Consider the following 22,316-nt stretch of genomic DNA (forward strand, 5'->3'; position numbering starts at 1 on the left):
GTCCTATCTCATGGGCTGAGTTTCCAGAAAGGATAGAGACAAAGAAAGCTGGGCACTAGCATGCATTGCTTTCAGACATGTGATGAGCTGCCTCGTGTTCCTGCCTTGCCGCCATGAAAGACTGGACCCACTTTTAAAATCTGACTCTGAAATAAATCCTTGCTCTCTTAAGCTTTTTGTCAGGGATTTAGTCACAGGAATAAGATGAGTGAGTCACACAGGGGCATAGTCACTTTTACTCCTGAAAGATGTCTTCCAGGTACGACTCCCTTTTTAAATGTCAAATAAACAACACATCCTATCTCACATCTTTACCCTTCATCAGCACACAGTGGTGGACACACAGAGCTGAGATAGAGATGTCACACAATGATCCCTAGCCTTAGCCCTGGACATCTCAATATGTTCATCCTCAGCAGAAGGATGCCTTCAGGACCACGAGCGGTGCCCAGCAACTGTGTCCATAGACGGCGCTTTCCTCGCTGCCCTCATGGAACTCCTGACGGAAGAGTTCAGGGAGAGAAGAGGGAAGGGGTTTGTTTGTTTTTAGTTTTAGCTCAGGATTCAGGTTCTAGCCTACCACCTTAAGGACCACATTATGGTGACCAGGAAGTAGACAACACAAGACCGGAACCAGGGACAGATATAACCTTCAAAAGTTCTTTTCTAAAGGACCTGTTCTGCCACATGGGCCCCACAGCCTTCTAAAACAGTGGCACTATTTAGGAGAAAAACTGTTCTGCCAGGGACATCTTAGACTCCAGACAGGGTCCATGATAAGACAGATATGTAGCTGTTGATATGAAAATATCATTCATACGATACATTTTATAGAGAAAAAGCAGGCCAGTCAGTAGAAATAACCCTAGTTTAGCAAAATAGTAGTTAATTTATTAGAAGTCTACACTGTGGATGTTTTAATCTCAATATTTGTACATTTTGCCAGGCAGTGGTGGCACACACCTTTAATTCCAGCATTTGGGAGGCAGAGGCAGGCAAAGTTCTGAGTTCGAGGCCAGCCTGGTCTACAGGGTTGTGTGCACCCGACTCGCCAGCAAGAACGACGCCACAACAGGATCCTTCTGCACACGTTTATTGGGAGAGCTTGGTTGCAGAGGCGAAAAGACCCTGAGCCCCAGAACTGGTGCTGCTTATATAGGCCTAGGAGAGGCGTGTCTCACACCCGATTGGTTATGCTTTCAGTACCTCATTTGCATGCCTCGGGCCAGGCAGTGACTAGGCAAAAAACTCTACTGCACATAATGGCGTATGTGGCTTCCCACACAGAGTGAGTTCCAGGACAACCAGGGCTATACAGAGAAACCCTGTCTCGAAAAAAAACCTGTATCTATATCTATATATGTGTATTTGTACATTTTATAGCACTGTGTGTGTCTTTTTTAGTCAGGAAAAAAGGTCATACAATTATGATAAAATGGCCCCCAAGAACTTCAGGTATGTGTCAGATAAAATGACAGGCCACCTAAGAATCCAGTCGTTTGAATTACTGAAGGACCAAACTACACAAATTTGGCCCAATGGACATTTTGTATTCTGTTTCATGAATCCTTTGGCAGTTTGAAGCAAAGGATCTGAGAACACTCTTTTCTCTGGTGCCACATTCCTCATTCCTGAGGGAACTGAACCTGGGACATGCATGTCAGGTGATTGAAGACAGCCACTGGGTCACATGGCCATCGAAACTCGGACTGCTTTCCCTCCTTGCTGTATGGGTGAGAGTTTTCTTCATAGTGATAGCATTTAGCAAGCATCAGGCTCACGCGTATTACGTGGATGCTCTGTAAGATACTGCAATGATCCCAAAACTGTTCTCTGCCTAACTGCTTGAATTAAGCAGGCTTCTCAAATGTTGGTTCTCCGACGATACAAGGCCATCCCATATGCACCCTGCCCCCATCTCTTAGCTACCATTGTCCTTTTGGCTTTAGATTGTCCTTGTCCACACAGCATCCCAGGCCTGTGGGTCAGCATTCTGTTGTGGGAAGCTCTGTGGCACAGCTCTGTGCCATTTAAGATAAATCCTTCCCTTACTTTAGTATAAGAATTTTTCTAAGATATTCGAGGGGTGGGTATCATGATTTTCAGGGCAAGAGAAGTGTATCTTTTCTGGGAGGTGATTCTTAGCTTCTAAGAGGTAGTCATAGAGTTAGTGCAGTTAGGAGCAGAGTCTGCATCCTCTCACCTAAATAAGAAACCCAGCCTGTGTGAACCATCCTCGCCCCGTAAGACGAGTGAGAAGGAATCTCATCTTTCTTTCTGTGGAGCAGACGGCATTGGCAAGGAGCCCAGTCACTCAGGAGTTCTCCCATCTGTTAGTAAAACCCAACTAATAATTACGACTGACTTTAGGCAGGAAGCCAAAGTGAGGAGACTAACTTTACTTCTGTTTTCCCCATCCTGTCCCTTCTTGCCATTTCCGGTTTTAACACAAGTGTTAACTTTGGGGTCGGAGTTAGAAATACAGACCTTCCTGCTCTGACCTGAGTACTCCATTAATCCAGAGCTAAGCTTTCTAAAGTCTTGTGGCTTTCCAGCATGATGAGATGATACCAATATTCTTCAGGAACTCCCACGACATTGAACCTGATGCATCTTTGAATGATGCTTAAGTTCCAGGCCCACAGTGTGGGAGACAAACTCCAGTGGTTTCTTCTTCATCCAGGGCTCCTGGCATCTGGCACAGGGCCCCATCACAACTGCCTGGGGAATGCCCTTCTGATTAGAATTTTTACATTCAGAGATCCATAGATCCATGCTTCCTCATGTTCTTTTCTTGTTTTCTACATAACTATTCAAAAATGACTCCAAGCCCTTCTCTATTTGCTTGTAACCTTTGAGAGTAATTTTATTCATATATATCCATCTCTTAATTTATTTTTCATGTTATATGACAATATGATTTTGTCCCAATTCAAAATACTGCTTGTTAACATACACAGATTTCATTAATACTAAGTTGATTTATTTGGTCCTGTTTGTCCAGCCCCACACACTGTTTAAATGAAAGCAGCTTTACAATATACTTTAATATTAGATATTTCCCTCCAAACCTCCAGCATTATTATTCCTTTAAAGAACTATTTTGCTTTTCATACAACCTTTAGAGAAACTAAACAAATAACAGACAGAAATAAGCTATTTGGAATTTTGGCAAATGCGTCTAGATAGCCTGCTTTTGTACCAGTGCTATTTTTTGAAGAACTGGTGTTTGTAATTAAAAAAAAATATTTCTTTATGTGTATGGGTGCTCTGTCTTCATGAATATCTGTGTACTGTGTATGCCCAGAAAACATCAGACCTCTGAAACTAGAGTTATTAAAGGTTATATGTCACTATTTGGGTTCAAGACTCAGACCCCTGGCCGTCTTACAGAGCAGCTGGTGTTCTTAATTGCTGAGCTGTCTCTTTAGCCCAGAGCTGGTCTTCCTACAGTGCACTGCTTTACTCTCAGCAATCCAGGAAACCTTAAGTAGTTGCTCTTTTTTTTTTTTTTTTAAATATTCAGTAGTAAAGTTTTATAATTTTTCATCTTTTATACTTTGTTGAATAGTTGCCACTTTACAGTTTATTCATGCAGTAGGGAATGCCCTTTATCCCCAGTTTAAATAAATGCCTTTTCTTTTTCCTTACATGGTGTGCAGTCCATAAGAGGCAGTGCAGGGCTACTCTGGATCCCCAAGGCCAGGCTAAATCCAGCACTGCCCACTGAGCTCACCACTGCACTGCAGCCAGCACAGCCAGCACTCCACACAGGAGAGAGCAAGGACAAGATAATCTAGGTGGTGGCACTGGTGCTCGACCTACTCACCCTTCTAACTTTCCTAGAAATGGCTTGGTGGGTGAATTCTGCCTGTACCATCCTGCAAGACCATCTCCATTCTGCCAGTACCACCTGGCAAGACCATCTCCATTAGCTACTCCTGTTCCCTTCAGTTAGCTCTCGCTCAGCAAGAAATACATTTCAGTCTCTAGAGAGACTAGGGTTTAAGACTGTCTGCCATGGTTTCTTTCCCCCCTTTTTTTCTTATGCTCACCTATTTCACTAGTGGTCTCTTCTGGACTCATGACTGGCTTTTCCAAAGTTCTCTCCTGGTCTTCAGTCTAAAATAGTAAGCTGCTCCTTCTGTGATGGTCAGTTTTAATTGTTCACTGGAACCAATCTACAATTAGCTTGGAAGAGAGTTTCTGTGAGACTGTCTAGCTGAGGCTCTTCTGTCGACAGAGGAGGATGTGGGGCCTTGCCACTGTTGGCAGCATCCTTCCCTGGGCTCTGAGTCCTAGACAATATGGATGACAGGGAGTTACGCTAGCATGCACTGGTCACTCTCTCCTGACTGGAGACCAGTTCTGTTATGTAGGTGTTATGTGATCAGATCTCTCCATCCCAACACTGTGACTTCTTGGCCATGTCATGATGGGCTACAACCTGGATGTGAGCCCAGTAAGCCCTTTCTCCCTTAAGTCGCTTTTATTGGAGTATTTTTATCACAGCAATGGGGAAAGAAACCAAGTCACTACCTAACCTAGCATGTCCCCTTGGATATACTCTACTGAACATCTGGAATGTCACCTGTCCTACATATATACTCCTTACTGCCCCTCTCATGGTTCTCCATCTCAGTAGACGCCAATTCTACGCTCCCAGTTACAGTAACCTTACAGTAACAGGAGCCTCGGGACCATCTCTGCTTACTTCCAAATATAGCCAGAATCTTGATTTTTGAACCCCCTCTACCATGCTTTTTCTCAGATTTTAAATTTCTATTTGTGTGTATCTATATTTGTGTGGGTGAATGTCCCATGTGCTCACATAGGCCAGAAGAGGGTGCTGGAGCCCTTGGCACTGGATTTACAGGGTGCTGGAAACTGAACTTGGGTCCTCTGGAGGATCAGCAAGAGTTCCTAACCACTAGACAACCTCTCCAGCTTCCAATGGTCTGCCACTGTATTTCAGAGCAGTGTTCCTTTGCAACCACAAAGACAAGCTCTTTATCTACAGACGCTTTCAAATTCTCAGTTCCTGCCTGCTAGTGGTCACTGTCTCATCTTCTATTTATGTGCTATGTCACCATCTCTCTTACCCCATCACTACCAAATCTGAGGCACTCCAGGCTGTGAGGTTATGCACCTCAGTTGGTCTTATCTCTAACCTTTATGTCCTTTATCCACACCTCAAAGTTCCTCGGCTCTACCTGCAATCCTTTAGCCTGCAGTTTCTCCCGCTCCTCCCACCAACCCCTTCTTTCCCTTGGGTTCCCACTTCTCTTTTTACCAAGTCTAACTTTCAGTTAGTAGTTTCTTTATTCACAAGCCTTTATGTTCCTGCCCTTTTCTCTAGGGTGTACGTGTTGGGCATACTTCCAAATCCAAGCAGGTCTCTCTTCTCCTGACCTGACCCTGCAGCCCATAGCTGATCTGGCTGGTGAAGCTGACTATGACGCCTTCCTCCATGTCTGAGCACGGACTGACCATCCCTCCTCTGAGCACGGGCTGACTGTCCTTCCTCCGTGTCTGAGCACAGGCCTAGCTTTCAGTCTATCTTACCCCATTTTTGTCTTTTTCTTCTCAATCCCCTGATCCTTTCTTATTTTAATAAGAAAACCAGAAGACATCCAAAGACCTTCTGTAAGTTCTCACATGAGCTCTTACCTCTGTGCTTATATACTGTCTCCTCTTCTACTCATGTGGATGAACTTTTGTATTCTTATCTTTCATAAACATTATTTTAATTTTTAAAATTTAAATATATTTGATCATATTCTTCTCCACTTCATCTACCCAACTTTAAGTTCTTTCTCAAAAATCAAACAATCAAACAAAAACTCAATACAACTGCCCCCCATTGAAGAAAACAAAATAAAACCATGCCCCCCCCCCCAAGTATCAAACTGTAACCAAATACAAGCTCACACACAAAACCAAAACAATAACAAAAACTCCTGTGGAGCCCATTGTTCACTTTATGTTGGTCAACTCCTCCTGAACAGGAGGCCTGTCCCAGAGTGGCTGGTTATCTAGTTAGGGTTTTACTGTTGTGAACAGACACCATGACCAAGGCAAGTCTTATAAAAACCAACATTTAATTGGGGCTGGCTTACAGGTTCAGAGGTTCAGTCCATTATCATGCACTATCCAGGCACGGCAGTATCCAGGCATGGCAGTATCCAGGCATGGCGCAGGCAGAGCTGAGAGTTCTACATCATCCAAAGGCTGCTAGTGGAAGACTGACTTCCGGGCAACTGGGGTGAGAGTCTTAAGCCCACAGTGACACACCTACTCAAACCAGGTCACACCTATTTCAACAAGGCCACACCTCCAAATGGTGCCACTCCCTGGTCCAAGAATATACAAACCATCACACTGGTGTACTCAGTGTCACTGGACGGGAGAAAGCTGAGTTCTCCTCTTCCAATGGGTACAAGAGACAATCCAGTTGTCACTGCATCGCTATGGTAAAGTCCCCACTGTGAACTGGATTCCAACTGAATCTATTCAATTGAGGATATCATTCAGTAACCTTCCCGTCCTCTGTATCAAAGTTCTCTCCGTTGTTAGAGGTTATCTCTTTTCTCTAGAAACACATGGGGACTCTAGGTTACATTTCACTGTTTAGCTATTATCCTATTTCCCCCTCTCCTCGACAGCCAAACTGTACAGAATGTCACTGCCTCCAACCCAGCTCCAACTCTAAGACCCACATCAGCAAGGGTCGCAGAGATGACAGAGATATGGCCCTTTTTTCCCTGGTTGGGCTATTCAGAGTTTCTATCATGTTAGATGAAAAGGGCAAAGAGCACACTGACCTGGTCCTCCTCCTGCTCCTTAGCTGTCAGGGGTATAGAGCTATTCAGGCTCCTTCATCCAAAGTGCCCAGGGGGAGGAGCACTCCTGGGAGCACCCAAGGACATCACTTAGCATTCATCTGCACACTATGAACCAGACAGCCTTGGCAAGAATGAGTAGAAAGACCAACTGAGAACACATTAGCATTCACTGTCAGGCAAAGACCAGTAAAAAGCAGAAAAGACTCACAGGAATGAAACAGGAAAACAGGGCTTCAAGATACCTATGTCCACTAGTTAGATGGGCCAAGTGTTTTGAGAATAGGAAGCCACCAGGCAGAACTGAGTACACTACTTCCTTATAACTCCCACTGGGTGGTTATAGGATCCCCAATTGGGCATCCTGAGGCCAAGCAGCAGCAGCACTTAAGTCTTCAAGGGTAATGGCTGCTTACTTATAAATTAAGGAATTGCCCAAGACAAAGAAATAGGGCTGAGCACACTTTAGTATCCGCCCTCCACACATCACTCATGGAGACTGTCCGGGCCCTGAGCACTTCACTGAGTGATCAGTGCGGCTCTGCTCACCTCCTCTGACCCTGAACTGTCACGCAACACTTACCTTTTCCACCAAACAAGAATAGAGTCAGGGTCGCTATCTTCTTAGATGATGGCTAAGAAAGAATGTGGCCTCTGTGATAAATTACGTCTACGTTAATTAAAGTCATTCTGGAAATGTCCACAATCTCCCCTCTTTCCCAAGGCACAGTTCCACAAATTACATCTTTAATCCAGTGTGTCTTCTAGCATTCACTCAATGAACAGCACACCAAAGTCACCAGCCAGTCATTTATTGTAGAGGTCACTAGAGGTCAATACATATGTCCTGAGGAACACAGTAAAATAATTCTGTTGATGGTCATAAAACATGATAATCTTTTACTAGTTTATTTTTACTTGGTTTGCTAAGGGAAAATAAAGATTATTACAAAATTATGAATTATGAACAAAAGTGCTAATAACATCTCAATAAAGTGGCAGGATTAAAGACTGCTAGTCTTAATGTGTCAATCAACACTACACATTTCAAATAAGCAAGACATCCCACCCAGGTCTAAGGCAGCAGATGTTAGCGGGAGGACGTGAAGCTGCCTGCTGTACGTGGTCAACAAGGAATCACAAAGACAGAAACTGCTGCTGTAGGACACCATTCGAGGTCTCCCGTCGCTTTCTGTGGGAGTCAGGATAGTGTGATGAACACTTCTACCCAGGAGCCCCTCTCCCCCACTCTCTAGGTTCCATGAGCTCTGGCTCGTCCTAGTCAGGCTGTAGAAGTGAGGGAACACATTTGTGTTTGGCCTTCGGTGGGGCACTCACAACACCCGGAGGAGGTCGAGTGAAATCCGAGATCGGGGAATGTCAACATTGAGGACTTTCACCTCCACTTTCTCTCCGGGGCCCAGGCCCAGGCTCCTTCTCCTCTTTGTTTTGGATAGCTTGGCTTCTGTTATGAACCGGATAGGAATTAGCCCCGCCTTCCCCACTCCTATATCCACAAAGACCCCAAACAGAGTAGCATTCTCCACTTTGCCTGTAAGGACTGTCCCAACCTGCAGGTCTTCCAGACACACTATGCTTCTCTTGAAGTCAGGCTTATCAAAATCTGTGAGGAGAGAAGAGAAACACTAGTGTAACCAAGAAGTCACTGTGCCTAGAGGGCGGATGTTCACTCTGTATTGATTGATATGGATGCTCAGATCAATAAACTCTTTGAGGGAAGAGATAAAGAAGCTAAGGACACAGGCCTGTCTTGAGAAAAAAATACATTCTGGGAGAAACAGTTCCCACAGAAAATTCAAGAAAAGTTTCCAAACCTTTCCTTTTCTCTAAGCTCAGTCTCACTAGTGGGGCCGAAAACACTGCCTGGGAGGGTCTGGACAGCTGGCTCGCCGTCCTCCTCACTAGTGGGGCCGAAAACACTGCCTGGGAGGGTCTGGACAGCTGGCTCGCCGTCCTCCCTGTAAAAGACAGTCAGAGTCTAGCTTTGCTCAATGACTACACCAGACTAAATCACAAATGCTCAGAATGGGGGAGTCCTGGAGACACAAGAGGGGGAGTTGGCTTTCAGTGCCTGGATTCTTAAATTGCTTCAAGGTGGTCAACGTTCCACTAGCTTTTGAATAAATGTGAGCCAAGTCAAATGTTCTCTCTTCACTTTAGTGAGTATTCAGGAATCAATTCTTTCTATTTCAAACACATTTATTCAACCAGAAGGTATAGGTTCCCAATTACCTATGGCTCAGAACTGCACACCAACCAGTCTGCCAGAGTTAGCCTCCCTCTTCCTCCAGTTCAGTTGATTGACCGATTACTGTCATTACCTCAGGCTGGTGCTCTGCTGTATGCCAGATATACAATGGTGAAGACCCTAGGTCCCCGTCTTAGGCTCTTTTCAGCCCTTTCCTGGCCCATCCCAGTCTACATATCTCTGTTCACTGACAGTAGCCCCTAAAACATGAACACAAAGCAGGCTAAGTGCCACTCTGGCTCCAGATAACATAGAACAACAGAGGTCTGAGACAGTGAGACAAGAAGTTTAAATGGGGCTTGTGAGTCCCCACAGCCTGCATTTACCCCTCCAGCTCAGCTCTCTGCCCTAGGATCACTGAGTGTTGATTCTGATAACAAACAACACATTCTAGCTGGATCTCCTTTACTTAGACATCCCCCTGCCCCCACTCCAACCCTCTGACCCAGTTTCTTTACCCTGATTACTTGTGGAGCTATCTTTTACATTTGTATTAACAACTGGTCACCTCTTCCTTTCCCTCCCCAGTCAAACCACCTTAAGTCCACGATCTTTTTTAGAAACTGTGCTTCTTCCACTTCTGTAAAACAAGACAAAAACCCATAAACCCTAAACCTCACTGTCCTTATTAAACACACCAACGTGGGAGTGGACTCCGGGATTTCACCTGATGCTAAATTCCAAAGCAGGAACTTCTGGTAATTTGAACCACACATGGCTGAGACCATGACAACATGAAGTGAAACTAAGGCCCAGGGCAGAGGTAGGCTGGTGCCCAGGCCAGTAAGGCAGTTTCATGCCTAGAAATCTCTCGCCTCCTTGCCTTGTAGAATCCAGTGGCTGCCAATCCCCATGGGGTTCTCATCAGCTGCTCAGTTTAGCTTGGCATGAAAACCAGAGTCAGGAACCACTCAGCATGTTCCCCAAGACAGCTGGGAGCACGGAGAAAGCAGGAAGCCTCCAGGAACCATGTACACTTACACATCAAGGGCCAAGGAAGCAGTCAGGGCACAGCACCAGTGTGCTCTGAATTAAGGAAACTAACCAGCAAGGAGGCCTTAAACAAAAGGGACGATGTCAGTGAAGAACAGAAGCCAGACGAGTGTGAGGAAGGAATAAGGCATAAGACAGGAAACACTTTTGAGAAAAGGAGAAAAGAGATGTAATACAAATACTGTAACATGGAAATACCCAAATACTGTCTACCCTGCCCCCACCTCCAAAGTCATCTGCCTCTCCCCAGGAAATGTGTTGACAGTGTGCCTGGAGAGGGAGCCCAGGCCCATCCGCAAGCTGCTCAACTAGAGGCTCCTCAAGGAGGGGCTCTGTTTAGCTGGGCTAACTGAGTGCTTGCCTTTGCTTTGAGTCCCTCATGTAACCGAGATAAAGAAGCAATCGACACCTTGATAGAAAAATAAAGATGGACAGGAAAATAAGAGTCCAGGCCACCTGTAGCTCAAGTGCCCCTGCCAACAATCCAGTGAGTGTATAGGCATATTACCAAATCCCACCCCTCATGAGACACACTGATCTTAGTGTCTCTGCAAGAGACAGCCCTGGAGTCCACAAGGGGAGGAGCAGGCTTCTCCACAGTTCTGTATTTAGGAGCAACCACTGTCTATGAGAACAACAGGCAGGCTTTGATGCCCACTTTTAGCACTGGCCTTACTCAGTGCTTTATTTTCTCCAGCTGCAGTTCTGTGTCAATGGGTCATTGCTCTCAACAACTATGGCTGTTACACTTCCTTTACCTCTCCCTGCACAGAAAGCTGAGAACACTCAGAGTTAGAAAGACAATCAGCACAGAGATATCATCTTATTTGTTCAATGTGCTCAGTGAAATGGAATCCAGAAACCTGGACGGCTGTAATTTAGGAAGAAGATTCACTTTTTGGTGTGAATGGAAAACTTTACCTCCCGGCTCTTCAGACACAAAGACAGTTTACAGGAGACTCAGGGAGAGCATGCCTCCATGCACACTGAAGCACAGCACATGAGATGTGTCCAGCTTGGGGCACCAGCACAGCAACATGGACCAGGAGGCCGAAGCCATACTTCTAGCTTTGGCTCCAGACAGGAATCTAAGTGACTGTGGAGGATGAACGCTGACCCTTGGCCCTCTCCTGTGGATGATGCATGCTGACTCTCAGCCTTCTCCTGTGGTCCTCTCCTGTCGAGAGGACCTAAGATGGCGATGGGAACTTCCTGAAGACAAGGGCGACAACTCACCTGTTCGGATGTCAAAGGTTTTGGGCTGGCTCAGTCCATCTATGATGACCTGCAGTGTGTGTGCAGTTGTCTGTAACCTTTCAGCAGTTTTCTCTATGCCTTCTTTCCCGAGAGATACATTTATTTTCTGCTGCATTTCAGGCTTTCCAATCTCACACATTGTCCCCCCAATGAACGACAAAAACCTTCAGTGGGAAGAAAAGCCCAACATTTATCAGTGATATTACCTTCTACATTTCCTTACATAGGCCACCTTCACATTCTCTTATCCCAGGACACTTACGCATCAGTCAGTTGAGAGTCTACAGTATACTCTGTGCTAAAGGCATGTGGGCAAGGGGAGAAGGGGGGTTTAAGCTTTTGTGTTATTTTCCAAGTGTGGCAAGGAACACTTTACAGTGTGCTGGTCACGACAGTTCAGTGTCACATGTGTAGTTCCTAGACAAGGCTGTGTATATTATCTCACGTTTCCTGAAATTTTCAGTAGGAAAACATTTGAATTTAGATTAACAGACAAACACGATCCATTGATAATACCAGAGTCCAACATGACATGTGTCAAGCACTCCTCGCTTTTCACACTGCTCAACTTCCATTGCCTCACTGTACATGAATAGCTACGCCTGTGGCCTGTGATTGGGAGGGTGATACAAATGCCATCGAGCCACACACAAGTGAAATGACCTAAAAAACACTCGGAGCATTCAATAGGAACATAAATCCCAGAGGGCGGTGAGGGGTGGGTGTGCTCATGCTCCCCACAGCAACACAACAGTATAAAAGGGAGGGATGTGAAAGAAAAAGTGATCCCCACCCCCCCGCGAAAGAATGCAAGTAGACCCTCAAAGCTACAATGCAAAGCTGAATGTCCTTCCATCCACTACATCCCACGGAGCAGCAACGCTACCTTAGACCTCACCTTTGCCCTGCTTGCTGCCTTCCTGGCTTGCACAGACACTGCCCAGTTAATGAGGTAAAACCATGACAACACGAAGCAACTAGTTATGGGTAAGACCCAGTTTGCTCCAGTTTCATGTGAGTTCCGGGCCATGGCTCTCTTTCCTGACATTCTCTGGCTGGGTATTTTTCTACATCATTAAGTTCTATTTCCTATGATTAATGGCACTTTAAAAATGTCAACACAGTAATCAAACAGATCCTGATCCTGATGCCCTCACAGCCTTTCCTCCGAGAATGCGTCTCAATACCGGAAGGGAAAAGGAGGCTGCTGGAGTGTGTCTCTGGCTACAGTCCCCGTGGCAGGAACTGCCCGGTGCAGGATGCACTGCGGGCCACTCCTAATCTTTCTGGGCACCAAGCTCAGGCAGAGCAGCCCTCTCACCTCGCATTTAACTAGGGAATCTCTTGGATTCAAATGTGCAAGCCTTCTACATTTCCAGAGCCATATTTTTTTCTACTTTACACTTTTTTTTCTTTTTGTTTTTCCATTTTTATTTTATTAGATATTTTCTTTATTTACATTTGAAATGTTATCCCCTTTCCCGGTCTCCCTCCAAAACCCCCCTCCCCCTTCACCTGCCCTCCCCCTGCTCACCAACCCATCCACTCCCACTTCCTGGCCCTGGATTTCCCCTACACTGGGCATAGAGAGAGCCTTCATAGGACCAAGGACCTCTCCTCTCATTGATGACCGACTAGGCCATCCTCTGCTGCCATGAGCCGTGAGTCTACCATGTGTGCTCTTTGCTTGGTGGTTTAGTCCCTGGGAGCTCTGGGGGTACTGGTTGGTGCATATTGTTGTTCCTCCTATGGAGCTGTAAACCCCTTCAACTCCTTGGGTCCTTTCTCTAGCTCCTCCACTGGGGCCCATGTGCTGTGTCCAATGGATGGCTGTGTACTGCAGAACCTCTTCCATATAAAAAGGAAGTCTGCTTCCTCTGTTTGTCCTGGGAGTGCAGTTCGTATATCCTTTCACCCTCACAGAAGCCGGCCTGGCGCAGCAGCTGCTGAGATCAATAAGGAAGTGCCATGTTTGCCTCCAGCTAATGCTTTCTATTGATCAACCCTATTTTTAAACAACCCTATTTTGGAACAAAGTAGTTTTTGCATTTTGAAAACTTTCTTAAAGTTAATCAGGTCACAGAGAAAGCCAACAAAGGGGGAGAGACTGGGAAGCAGCAGAGCCAGCCTGGGCTGGGTCTCAGACGTACTTGGCAGCCCAGGCTGGGAGGAGATGCTTCATGCTGGAGCCACTCGTCAGACCTGGCTTTTGCAGTAGCACAGGGAACATCTCCTCTACAGTCTAAAGCTCCCTCTGGCAGTGAGAAGTGTGCCCAACACAACGAACTTCCTAGCTCCAAAGTGCCAAGGGAAAGTGCACATGTAAGGAGCCTGGAGCCCAGAATAAATACATAATGACAAACGCACAGCACGCTGGGCTAGCTGCAGGTTTCACTCACTTCTAACAGGAACTTTAAAATGCAGGACTATCAGGCTGCCCAGGCCGTGCACTACCGCTGCTCCATGGAGTTTCGTATCATGTACTACGTCACTGAGTGCATATAGAAAATTACTGTTATATTTGGCCAAGACAGAAGACCGATGTGTTGGGCAATACTGTGCCAACACAATTTAATGGCAGATCACTTCTGAATATTAGACAGTTAGCACCAAGAAATCCCACAAAGAAGTTATTATGCACAAGCTTTTAAATAGACAGTTCTCTCGAGTCGATGAGTTATTAAAGCCATCTCTACTGTCTCTGGAAGGTCTTTTCCATTTGCTAAGGGCTGCTGTTGGAGCTGCTGTTTTTATTTAATATGTAATTTCATCCATCTTACTTAAAGTAAGAAAGTAGCATAAATGCAACAAATGAGCACATCATGTTCTCTTAGCACACATCTGCACGGAGTTAGAGCACAGCGGAGCACACATCATGCTTACTTTTCAAATGCAAAGCTACCCAAGCTAACACTGCTGATGGTTTCAACAGAAGCTTGCTACAAAGGCCAGGTCCTTCTCCACAAAGAAAAAGGCTTTGCAAAACTCTTCCCCCAAATAGGCAGGAATTCTCCAGACCCGTGCGTGAGACTCTGGGAATGGCCACTCAGACTTATGGAGTCATTTCCAGCACAGGGATTTAGAAGCTGAGGGGTTTGTTTCCTAGAGCAACATGACACTCTGCAGAGCTCAGAACCTAGGTGATATAACACCATCACTTTACAAAGAGCACAAATGGTGTGTAGCCATGGAGAGAGCCATGGTACCACCGCAAAGACCACTGTCCTCAGAGACTGCCATAGCTGTCCCACTTTATCCGTTCATTCTATAGGGACTTCGTCAACAAGTAAAAAAATTAAATACAAGAGTACAGCTATTTTGAAAATGAAAGGAAATGGAGAGGGCAGGTCACAACTGTTAGTATATGGAGAAATTCAATGATTTAGGGAGATCTGGCTTTTAAATGGAGTTGTGTGTGAAATGGGGGGCGGGGGGGGGGCGGCGCACTGAAATGATTCCAAGTCCAGCAATGGTTTGGTGCTCTAAAATCTCCAGAAACTATATAGTTTCAAATCTATCAGAGAAAAAAAGAGAGAAACAACTTGAAGTCAACGTGGTAAAAGATAGCCTCCTTGGCCCTCTGCCTCAGCTGGTATATACAAGTGTGCTGCATACGAGGAGTTCAGTCTGGCTTGGTGGACCAGGTAACTATGTGACCATCTCAGCTGTCTTGTGATCACATCAGGTAACAGCTATGGGAACAGCACTGTCATCATTACTAAACATTTTTCAAATTTCTCCTGAGTAAACCAAGACACAGAGCTGAGCCAGAATCTTAAAAATCTGGGCTGGTATGAAGCCCACAAACAACTATAAACGCAGGTAAAGTGCACTTACAGAATGCCCCGCAGATGTTAACAGAATACTCAGGAAAACGCTATTTAAGTGGCTTTTCTTAGCACTGAATCACCAATAGAAAGAAGGAGAATGCTCCATAAGAATATACAGCTGACTAGACTTTAAAGACATAGCACAAGTAAATATCCTGAAAATACAATGGGGCTTTCTCTGAGGCTCTTCCACTCGGCCCTCAGAGTCCAGTTTGAAATGGTATGAACTGTGTGGGCCAGCTGGGGTATCTTTAGAGTCCTTTTGTGGCACCACCTGGAATGTCTTCAGAAGTCTCCTGCATTAGTGAGTAGCAGAGTCACCGAGAACCAAGAGAAAGCTGCCACGATTGAGGACTAGAGGCTCCTTTTGAGCACCAAGCTGCCATCTGCTTTCATCTTCGGCAGACTTAGCACATGCTTCCTTCTATGTATGGGCTGGTCAGACAACATCCAAAAGCAGAGACCTGCCACCTGTCATAGTAACGGCAGTAGACCCTGGCCTCAGGCAGCTGTTTCAGAAAATCTTGACATTCCTTAGGACTGCAGTATAGGGAATTAGCTTTACCTAAAAACAAGCGCCAGTTAAATGTCTTTACATGCCTTCCAAATGGTGAAGCATTAGGGTGATCGTATGGATAGAGACAGTTGAAGATGGAGCTCACACAATTTAACCAAAGCATGGAAGACTGGTGCAGCAATAACAAATGGTAACCCATTCCAGAAGATCTTGTTGTGAGTCTCATACTGTATAAGTATCAGAGTTTAATTCTAATTGAAAAGTAACATATGCATGCGTGTGCACAACCACGCACACACCCATACTGCAATGTTGCTATTGAAGTGAAAATGTCTAGACTCCTCTTGCCTTAGGAACGGCCTCACAAACTTACTGGTGCCATAAGGAGGTCCATTTTCTCACAGTTTTAAAGAAACGGCCCCACTCTCCCACATCCAAGAGAGTGCAATGGTGGGGGCAGGGCAGGATGAAAGCATTCCACTTGATCACCTCCTTTCTAGTGAGCTTAGGTGTTCTCAAATACACATGCCCTACCTCAAATGATGAAGACTTGCTAAATCAAAAGAATGTGACAAAATGCTGAGATCAATTCAAATTACATTGGAAAAGCATCTTAGCTTTATTTGAAAACCACTTCTACCATGTGACTGGATGGAGACCAGGCCAGCTGGGACTGTTGGAGTCCCGCCTGGCCTCTCAGAGGTAGGGTTAATGTTCAGATGCACACACACCTTCAACGTGCTCCATAAATCGTGCATTTCAGTCTCCCAAGAACCTTCTTATAGATGTAGCTTTGCACACAAGAGACTCAACCCCTGAGGGAGGAAGTGACCAGTGGGTAAGTCACACAGTTGGACTAAAGTAAGAGTTACAACCCCTCACATCTCACCCATGTCTTGCCCTGACTTTAGAGGAGCTTCAGTGTAGACACAAGATTGAGACTGCAGATAAAATTTGGCACCCAGAACTACTGTCTGGGAACAATTTATTATTATTTTTTAAACCAAATTTGAAAGAAAAAAACTTTGGCTCTTTTTGAGTTACTGAGTAAGGGTTGGACAAAATTAAGTTAGTGGTTTCAAAGGCTGCAGCCTCTATATAGTTCAAAAACACTGTGTTTAGAATTAATATAATTTAATTTACTGCCTGTAAAGCTATAATGTGGATTAGTGCCTGTGACTATTTGAAAGAGGAGGGTAAATAAAGCAATAGCATTCAGAAGCACACAGGCGGCTGACAGAAGGAAAGGCTGAAGCAAGCCACTCTAGTGCTACTCGGAACCAACCCAAGTGACAGGGAAAAACTCCTCAGAGACAGATTTCATACCACAAGGCCAACTGTCAATAATGTTCCTTTCCAAAAACTAGCAGGGGCTTACTAACACCCACCATTTCACCATTAACATCCACCATTTTTGGCTGCCCGCTGACTGGGCTAGGGATACTCCGTTAACATGGGGAAGAAGGTTGTAGTAGCTCACTTGCGATGGATGGCACAGAATCAGAGGACAGAGACTCAAACCCACAGCTGGATTGGGAGCAGGAAGGACAGTTGGAATCAATCAGGAAGGAGATAGAATCAATATCTCCCTGAGTGTTGGGCTCAAGACTGAGCAAGAGTGGACAAGAAGGACACCTGAATGCTTGTGTATCAGAAGATGCTAAAGCCACACAATTCCATGGCTGGCAGGCAGCTCCCTCTTTGTTCTCTTCCACTGGGAGGAGCAGGCAGAAAAGTAGTTCTATGGCAGAATGCAGATAAACCGGCCTTCTCCTCAGTCCCAGGAACTGGTATTAATATGAATTAACAGTGGTAACTGTGCAAATTACATCCAGATCACAGAGAAGAAAAGCACCCTACTGCCACCACCACCTCAAAGAAGCTATTGTGACTTCCCATGCTTTTCTGTCTACATCTTAGCTGACAGCACCTTCTTGATGACAGTAAAAATAAGTGATCTTTACAGTCATTGCTGTGTCTCCAGAGCTGAGTATAAGCCATGCATTAACTTCCCAGGTCCATCAGATCACTGCTAATATTAAGTCACTTAACAGACAAGAAAACTAAGGTCAGGAAATTCAAAACTATCCCCAGGTCCAACAGCCAGGATCTGAGCCCAGGCAGTCTGAAGGCCTTCAACTTCAACTCTCACTAGTTTCATTAAGAATCTGAAGGGGGCTGCACTGGGACAGTGTGTATGGTATTTCTCAGGGTGTCAGGGCATGACCATCCAGTTCTTGAGCAGGCAAATTCTCTTTCACTTTTGATATGCTAAGTAAAATTTCCTGGAAACTACAATGAGAAATTTTAGATTATTTATTACTGACCAACCTTCCCAGCCTGCTTTCTCTGGGGACCCACTGCTTCCATCTTTCCAAGGCTGGGATCACAGGTTGCCCTTTATGCACATCCAGCATTTACTTGGTTCTGGATACCCAAACTGTGACCCCACCACCACCACCACTTTACCACCTGCTTGCTTTTTTTCACAAAAAGTAACGTAAACTCCCTGCACTACAGCTGCTTTTCAGTTAGAAGCTCCGTTCCTAGCTGGGCACAACCTAGTGTAAGGTCATGAAGATTCTACTGAAAGAGAGGTCCAGGCAGCACGGAGCCTCTCCCAGTCAGTACTGGAGGCTTGCCATTCACCCTCATATAAGGCAAGACCTCCAAAGAATTTCTCCAGCTGTCCTACTGCTGGCCCAGGGGAGCCAGTCAGGGTCTTCCACCCACTGTGTGCATCAAGTGTATTTGTTCTACTTTGGGTCTTAAAAACTCCAATACAACTTCTCAATAAATCAAGTCAACATTTGTTTTTTAACAAAAGTTCCTCCCCACTTGAGGAAGCAGCATGCCAAGCTTATATGATTACTCTTGACCTAGACCGAATTTTAAATTCAGTTGCTGATGTTCTCAAAAACCACTTTGCTGCATTGTTTGTAAGATCTGCAGTAACAAGGTAAATCCCATAGCTCTAATATCCAGCACTAAGCTGGCAGGAACTACTCTTTGAGATCTGCTCACCTGGCACACGATAATGACACTACATACCTTACTCCTGCTAGGCCGCGATTTCTGGAAACCAGTCTTAAAAAATGCTGCCCAACAGTCCAAATGGAAATAGCATATACTTTATCAAAACAAGTGCTGAGTGAGTTTTGACATGAAGTTTCCTGGCATTTTTCAGCTTGCACTGAGAGCACAGCAGTGACTACCAGCAGTGCATTGAATTCTTAACACAGCACACTGTGGCTGAGTGCCAGGTCCCATGTGATCCAGAGGGCTTGGCAGAGCCTGCAGCCCAGAGCTCCCTCCTCCCCTAACTCAAGCAGGAGAAATCAGGTAGTGGCCTGCTGCTAGACCAACCAAAATGGTAGAACAAAGAGAGAGTAGGCATGGAAGGGCTGGGAAGTCGACATATTCTTGTTGGGCCCACTTCTATTCATAATCTACCTGCAATTTTATTCATGGCTACAGTATCACACACAACACAACCACTCACATGCAGATATGGAAGGATTTCTCCATAACAATAAATGCAGGAAGAAATGCCTATGGCCTTCTGCTTGTCTATTCTGTAATGTCTGAGAGGTCACTGGACACAGAATGCTCTGTGAAGGTACATGGAATTCTCAAGGATGGACTTAGTTGAGGCAAGCATGCCAGGAAAGAAAGACCCAGTGTGTTCAGAGACTATGCTCACACACGGATCTCAGCCATTTTAGACTACAGCAGAGTGCTGGAAGCAAAGCTAAGCATTCCTGCGGCCTGTGCTGTCAGTTCATCCCTCATGCTTTCCTCGGTGTGTTCAGTATTTGTTGGGTGCTATGGATACAGCTCTAGGCCAGAGTCTCACAGTCTCGGGCCAACTGCGGCTTACAGCCTACAGTAGCTAACTTCTAACTGCTCCCAGCCTAACAAATCTGATGACAACTTTTCAGATGCATTATTTATGCGATGGCCTAAAGAACAAATGTAGAGGATCACAACTTTAACTCTGCTATTACAGTACCTTTTTTGGCCATCCAAGTCTATTGTGAATATGTAAGATAAAGTGGAGAAATCACAGTCACACTAATATAAGGCATTTAATGCCAAAATTTAAATCTAATCCTACTTTTCTTTATTTTTATGCAACATGATCTCTAAGATCAGTTCAATTTTTTGTTTTTTATTTGCTTTCTATCTATGTGTATGAGTGTATTTCTTGATGTGTACGGGGCTTATGGGGCCATCTCTTCAGCCCCAACTATTGTTTTTACTGGTTTCAGAATTTAGCATATGAATTTGGTTGGTGATGATTTTATTTATCACTTGGCACTGTGGTAGGGTGTGTATAGAGGTGATCTACATTCTCAAGAAGCCTATCAAATTGGGAGTGTATTTTTCTGAATATCTAACATGTGCACCTGGCTTAGCAGTGTTACTGTTGCTGAGTGTCAGCATCACTTCTTGACTGGGCTACTGCAGTCAGTCTGACTAACCTCCCTGCTTCTTCCCCTGACCCTTACACTCTATTCCTAACAGCAGACAACAGTAGCCTTTTCACAGGTATGTCACTCTCTAGCTCAAACCCAGCTAAGAGCGTTACTAAATATTAAGTCCAGTTCCTTCTGGTGGCCCCAAGTAATGGTAGCAAATGGCATTAGATATTCAGAAAAACCTAATGCTACTGTAAGAATGGCACACAGCTCTAATTTCTGAATTGAAACAAAAGGGTTCTGCCCCACCTTACCCCGTCCCCATTTATAACCCGCCTTTCCTGATTTATACGCACCAATATAGAAGGTAGAGGCTCCAGAAATTAGTGTCTCTTTTACTATATGAGAGAGAATTCAATTAGTTCTTTTTATAAATTGAAGTCACTTGTTTTGGGGTATTGGTTGTTAATCCCCCCCCCATCACTACAAGTTCTTTGCCAATGTTCATTTTCTGCACATGAGGAAATGTCAGCATTAGTGAAAGGTACTACAATTTCTGCTGGGTCTACTCCTGCTAATTGATGAAGCACTTTTTCTACATAGGTCTCTGATTTTTTTACTCTGTATGCTAAAATTATCCATCTAAGATATAATCTTTCTGCATAAGAATTCCTGTGGGAGGATGAGTAGAAGGCAAAATAACTAAAATACATGTCATCTTTGGGTCCAAACAACCTACATGTGCATCTTGTTTCTTTTCTAGCAGAGTCAATTCTCTCTCAGCCTCAGCTTATAATTTTCTTGGATTAGTTAAGCACTTATCACCCTACAAAGGTTTAAAATAAATTACTTAGACTTTGAGTAGTTAATCAAATTGTGGGCCTTAGCCAATTAATATCCCCAATAATTTTTGAAAACCATTAAGAGTTCTTTTTTTTATATTTTATGGTTTTAGAACTTTATTGTAGAAAGCAGGGGAGAGAAGATTAGAGTAAGAAAGGTGAAAAGCTTAAAGAGTGCATGGGCGGTGGTGGCGCACACCTTTAATCCCAGCACTCGGGAGGCAGAGGCAGGCGGATTTCTGAGGCCAGCCTGGTCTACAGAGTGAGTTCCAGGACAGCCAGGGCTATACAGAGAAACCCTGTCTCAAAAAAACAAAACAAAATAAGAGTTTTTAACTGGTCTCTCCTTATTTGTACCTTTTATGGCTAGATATTTTGCAGTCCTATCTTATATCCTATATAATTAATAGAATTTTCACTTTGTATTTTTTTCAGGAGTAATTTGTAATCCTCAACAAAGCAAAATTCTCTTCAAACATTTTTTCCTAAGGAATCGTCATCTGAATCAGTCAGTAATATATCATACATATAATGGTAAATTATAGATTGAAGAAACTGTTTACATATTACTTCTAATGGCTATTGTACAAACTATTGACATAAGGTAGGACTATTTAACATTCCTTGTGGATGCACTATTCAATGATACCTTTTTAATGGACTACTATTATTATAAGCAGGTACTGAGAAAGCAAACCTTTCTCTATTATTCTCTTACAAAAGGATTGTGAAAAAGCAATCTTCTAAACCATCACTATGATAGACCATGGGATTGCAGACTGTAAAGAGCCAATTGGCTGAATGATCTTATTGATTGCTCTCAGATCTGTTAACATCCTCCATTGCCAGATTTTTTTTTTTAAAAAATAGCAAATATAGGAGAATTCCAAGGGCTGGTGGGCTTTTCTATATGTTAAGCCTCGAGTTGCTCTTGGACAAGCTGTTCTAGTAACTGCAATTTTTCTTTTGTCATGGCCATTGTTCTACCCAAAAAGGCTTGTTAGATAACTACCATAGTGGTAGGGCCATTGATTGTTCTGCCAGCAGTGGTTCCTCCATAGAAAGCTGGAGTCAGCCTCTGCTGAGTCCTGCTTATGGGCACCTTGGGCAGTCCATGACTGTTCTTGATAACAGTTTTTGATACTGTCACCAGGAACATCGATCATTTTACACTTTGTCCCCGATAATGGAGGAATGCTAATTCATGATTCTAGTTGTTGCAATAGATCTCTTCCCCATAAATGCATGGCTATATTAGCCACATATGGCCTTATATTTCCACTGTGACTTTCTGACCCTATACACTTAAGCCATGTTACACTTTGTTTTATCTGGGATAAAAAAG

General features: G+C 44.4%; 1 protein-coding gene across 4 annotated transcripts in view; it reads right to left on the bottom strand.

Moving 5' to 3' along the window:
* Positions 1-7,638: 7,638 nt before the first annotated feature.
* Srbd1 (S1 RNA binding domain 1) overlaps positions 7,639-22,316 on the bottom strand; it is a 165,060-nt gene continuing 150,382 nt past the window's right edge. For all 4 annotated transcript variants that reach the window (XM_029471564.1, XM_021186295.1, XM_029471562.1 and 1 more), the window contains exons 20-21: positions 11,341-11,525; positions 7,639-8,466 (exon numbers count right to left, since the gene is read on the bottom strand). In XM_029471564.1, coding sequence (XP_029327424.1) covers positions 8,177-8,466; positions 11,341-11,525 — 475 coding nt within the window. In that variant the 3' untranslated portion in view covers positions 7,639-8,176. The remainder of the gene's footprint in view (positions 8,467-11,340; positions 11,526-22,316) is intronic.

Source organism: Mus caroli, chromosome 17 (genome assembly GCF_900094665.2).
Source record: "Mus caroli chromosome 17, CAROLI_EIJ_v1.1, whole genome shotgun sequence".
NCBI classification, from domain to species: domain Eukaryota; kingdom Metazoa; phylum Chordata; class Mammalia; order Rodentia; family Muridae; genus Mus; species Mus caroli.